The sequence below is a fragment of the Poecilia latipinna genome, unplaced genomic scaffold (genome assembly GCF_001443285.1).
Source record: "Poecilia latipinna isolate Pla-1442-1.1 unplaced genomic scaffold, P_latipinna-1.0 Scaffold6623, whole genome shotgun sequence".
Taxonomy (NCBI): Eukaryota; Metazoa; Chordata; class Actinopteri; order Cyprinodontiformes; family Poeciliidae; genus Poecilia; species Poecilia latipinna.
This window is the reverse complement of record NW_015119239.1, coordinates 1-4,232: the sequence shown is the minus strand read 5'-3', so window position 1 is coordinate 4,232 and position 4,232 is coordinate 1. Positions and strand designations below refer to the sequence as shown.

At 38.8% G+C, this 4,232-nt stretch overlaps 1 protein-coding gene across 1 annotated transcript; it reads right to left on the bottom strand.

Moving 5' to 3' along the window:
• Positions 1-6: 6 nt before the first annotated feature.
• Positions 7-3,135, bottom strand: LOC106944021 (uncharacterized; the record flags this gene model as incomplete). The annotated part of the gene is made up of 5 exons (XM_015027294.1): positions 2,373-3,135; positions 2,232-2,294; positions 1,379-1,648; positions 827-1,111; positions 7-128 (listed from the first exon to the last, which is right to left on the bottom strand). Coding segments are annotated over exons 1-5 (813 nt in total), but the record flags the coding sequence as incomplete, so codon positions are not given.
• Between the last annotated feature and the right edge of the window lie 1,097 nt (positions 3,136-4,232).

Below are 4,232 nucleotides of genomic sequence, written 5' to 3'. Positions count from 1 at the left end.
AGTCCCTCCCTCTGTGATGTAGAGCTCTGTGTAGATCTGGTTCAGAAGGGTTGGACTTCCTGCTTTAGCAATCCCCTCAAACACAGACTGGAACTTCTTCTTCAGACCAGATTTAAGTTTTATCATCACTGTAAGGGAAAAAGAACAGACATGTGGTTTTGTGAGTTAGCAGTTTATTAACTGTGAAATAGAAACATAATCTATTATATTTCTAAATAACATGTTTGAATAAAGTTATCACACTAAGATTCAGTTAAGACTTTGACCAACAAAATAAATTTTACTATTCTTTTCTAAATAGATACATTTAAACTCCACAGATAAGAAATATTAGAACCATCTGAACCCTGTGATGTAGATCTCTGACAGTGATGTGTTAAATGTCCAGTTATCTGATTTATTAGAAACATTATTAGAAGCATTTTCAGTTTCATGACAGAAAGCAGTTCTTTTCCCATCTACCTGAATGCTCTCTTTGAGGCTGATGTCAGAACCCAGTCACTCTACTCAGTTAGCAGTGCTTACAGAATCACTAAGACAGACCAGACTCTTCATGTCTCGCTCCATGATGGTGAAATGACCTACTGAGCTCCATCAGAACCGGGCCATTCCTGTCTTTAAGAAACACTTTGACATGCAGCTCTTCAGAGAAGCATCTCCTTCCCTGAACTTGCCTACCTCTTCTACTGTCCTCTATTTCTACACCATCTTCTTTAACTGCAATCCCAAACTGGTTTACTTGTTCATGAATGGTACAAAATGTCCTTCTGATCCTTTAAAGGTGAAATATAATTTAACTCGTCATTACAGAAATGTGTGGCCTTACCTCTCTGGGTGATTCTGGCAGAAGATAAACTCAAGTTACAGAAAAGTGTTCGATCTGCATCAGATAGATGGTCCAACATCTTCTCCCAGGCTTCATCTCCTTTTTCCCTCACACAGTCAATGAAGTTTCTTGCTCTATCTGCTAAGGTTTGATCCTCCACAAGCATTTTATGTTTCTCTGAATAACTGAACACACCGTCTGCTTGGAGCACATCAATGAGCTGGTTAAGGGTTTTTGATGAAATCAGCTCTGCAAAATTAGCTCTGATCCTGAGAAGTTCACTGTCTGTAGGAAGAAGAGTGTCTTTACAGTGAATGTTCAAAAATCATTCTCTATCAGTTCAGCCCTTGTCTAAAGCCTTCCAGTAGCATAGACCTACTTTGCTATTTTGCTTATTCATAAGTGGAAGAAGCCCATGAACAACCATGAATGGAAATTAACTTTCAGTTTAGGAGAAAATGCTCAAGCCACTTAAACATTAATTGTTTGGACTTTCAAGTATTAACATTTCATGAGCTTACAACAGAAAACGGTAGAAAAAGATGAACTCACCATTTTCAGCAGACAGAAGGGGGTTCAATGTTGGTTCTATGGTTTGCAGATGGTTGATGGTCTCCTTTTGGACTTCTTCTCCTTTTTCCATTATAATTTCTACAATGCATGAGGCTTTGTTTACAGTGGTTTGGTTCTCAAGCACTGCTGTTCTCTCAGACTCCATCAGCAGTTTCTCCTTTACAAGGACCTCCAAGAGTTGGCTCAGGTTGTCTTGGTTGTTTTTTGAAACTTTGACAAAGTCATTGAACATCTTAGTCAGCTTCTCCTCTGCAGAAAGAATTACAAGACAAACATCAAACTATGCAGGGAAGGAAATGTGCAAACATGAACAAGACTAACCCGAATAATTGGATTGTTATGGTAGAATATGGGTTCATGCAGTTTAACATCAAATATTGGAACATACACTAAACGGCTATAAAGGCGTTCTGTTGTATTTGTTCAGGAAGTGGTTCTGGTTCTAGGTCTGGTTCTGGTCTGCATCCAGAACCAGAACATGGAGAAGCAGCATTCAGCTTCTATGCACCACAAATCTGCAATAAACTTCCAGAAAACTAGAAACCAGCTGAAACACTGAGATCCTTTAAATCAAGGCTAAATATCCACCTGATTAGTTTATTTTGATTAGTATCTGAAACATCATTAATTGTAATTTATATTCCAACTTTTTATCACATTTAATTTGACACTGAAATGTTTTTAATGTTTTTATCACAGAAAATACGTTGAATTGTTACAGAAATGTGCTACATAAATAAACTTTCCATATGTTGACTGCTCTCTAAACATGACTCCAGTTTTCTTGAACATATTTGGAGACGTTTCAAGCAGCTGCATATTCAACACTCACCTTCTGGAGAAACTGGAGAGGTTTGTTCTTCCTGCTGAAAAACTGGAGACTCAACATTTCCTGCTGGAAGTCAATGGATGTTCAGTTAATAAACAATAAACCACTGGATAAAATGTTCTATATTTTGTTTAGTAGACAGACCTTGGATCTGTTCTATCTTGATCAAAATCTTCTCAGTGACCTCTCTGGTGTTGCTGCTGTACATTTGCACCATCAGATCGACTGTGTCACATCTGTCTGCGGTCTCCAGTCGACACTTTTTGATTGGTTTAAAACCATCCAGAGACTCATCAGCGTTCTGCAGGAACCAGTGGAAGTATTTCAGCTCCTGGCTGCCCAGATCCTCCAACGTTCCTAGAAGCCAACATTTTAACTCCTATAAAGAGGAATAAGGGTTAACAAAATGAATCTTATCTAATAGTTAACAGAAAGTAGGAGATGTACACATAAGAACTTGTTTATGTTTATGCAGCTGCTCGGTCATAGAAATCTATTTCATGAAGTTCTCTATACATTGTTTCCAAGCTAATCTGAAGCCCATGTGAAGTTTGAAGGTATGGCACCATCACTCTGCAGAATATTGACTACCTCTGTGACTGTTGACCATGCTCTGAGATTTATGTAGCTCATAACTTCATGACTGAGTTGTTGACTGTGGAATATTTAGTAATGAGAGAATTTCTTGACCAAACTAATTCCACAGATGGGATGTGATCATGGAAACTGGAAACTGAAACTATTGAAGAATGACTTTTGTGTTTTTATTTATTTTCATATTTTGAACTTGTGTTTAGTTCTACTGCACAGCAAATTCAGAAGTGTAAGATTTCCAGTACAAGTGTTAAATATTGAAAATACAGTGTTAATTCAACAACATGAGTGTTAGTTTCCCTAACATTAACTAAAGAGTTCCAAAGAGTTAAACAAAAAGAAATCCAGTCCAGTGTTGATTTCTAAATTAACTCCAACAGTCTAACTCAACACTCAGTCTGGGGTTGATTTAGAAATCAATACCAGTAGGTTATATAGTAGGGTGCCCCTAAAAACCTTACCAGACTGACTGATTTTAGTGGCATAATGCCCCTTTTCCACCGGCTCTACTTCAACAACCCGGCTCGGCTCGGTTCTGTTTCAGAGTGACCGCGTTTCCACCGGCCCACTTGGCTCTGTTGCAGGGTACCGCCTCCTGGTGGCGGGGGGGGGGAGGGGGGGGGTAGCGCCCCGCCTCCAGGAGCTACATGCTGTGCTTCGTTACATGCGACCTAACGCGAGTTCTTGTTTTTCTGATACAAAAGAAGAAGAGAGAGCTGAGCTATTTCTTTATAGACTGATTGCGATTTTTCTGAGACTAAAAGAAAATGTGACAGTGGGAGGAATGAGGCGATGTGGTGAGGAGGAGCTGATCTCCGCCTTGCAGCAGCAGGAAAGCAGGTGGCTCAGACGGTTCAGGTAAGCTAACGATTTTTGTATTAAACTACGATAAAACTTGTAATAGTGCCGAATATACATGAGCTAATGTCAGTCAGGGTGTTGCAAATAACTTACAAATATCAGAATTAATTCATAATATATTCCAATGAGTTTTCATATAGGTAAACTTCCGCCGCAGACCATCGTGGTTCTTCTGCAGCCTTTAGGTTATATCAATCAATCAATCAATCAATCAAGCAAATTTTATTTGTATAGCACATTTCAGCAGCAAGGCATTTCAAAGTGCTTTACATAATTAAAATGCAAACAGCATGTGACATAGAATAAAGAGTGAGAAAAAGAGATTTTGAAAAAGATTAAAAAAGATAAAAGCATTAAAACTTCAGTTAAACGTCGTTTAACTGGGACTCAAACCCTCTTGGACTTTAGTCAAAAACACCTTTTCACAAGGACTCCAACCTCTAAGTTTTTAGTTGAAACGCCGCCAACTGGGACTCTAAATCCTGAGGGACTTTAGTTAAACGTCGTTTAACTGGGACGTTTTCCGGGGGGCTTTACATCATTAAAACG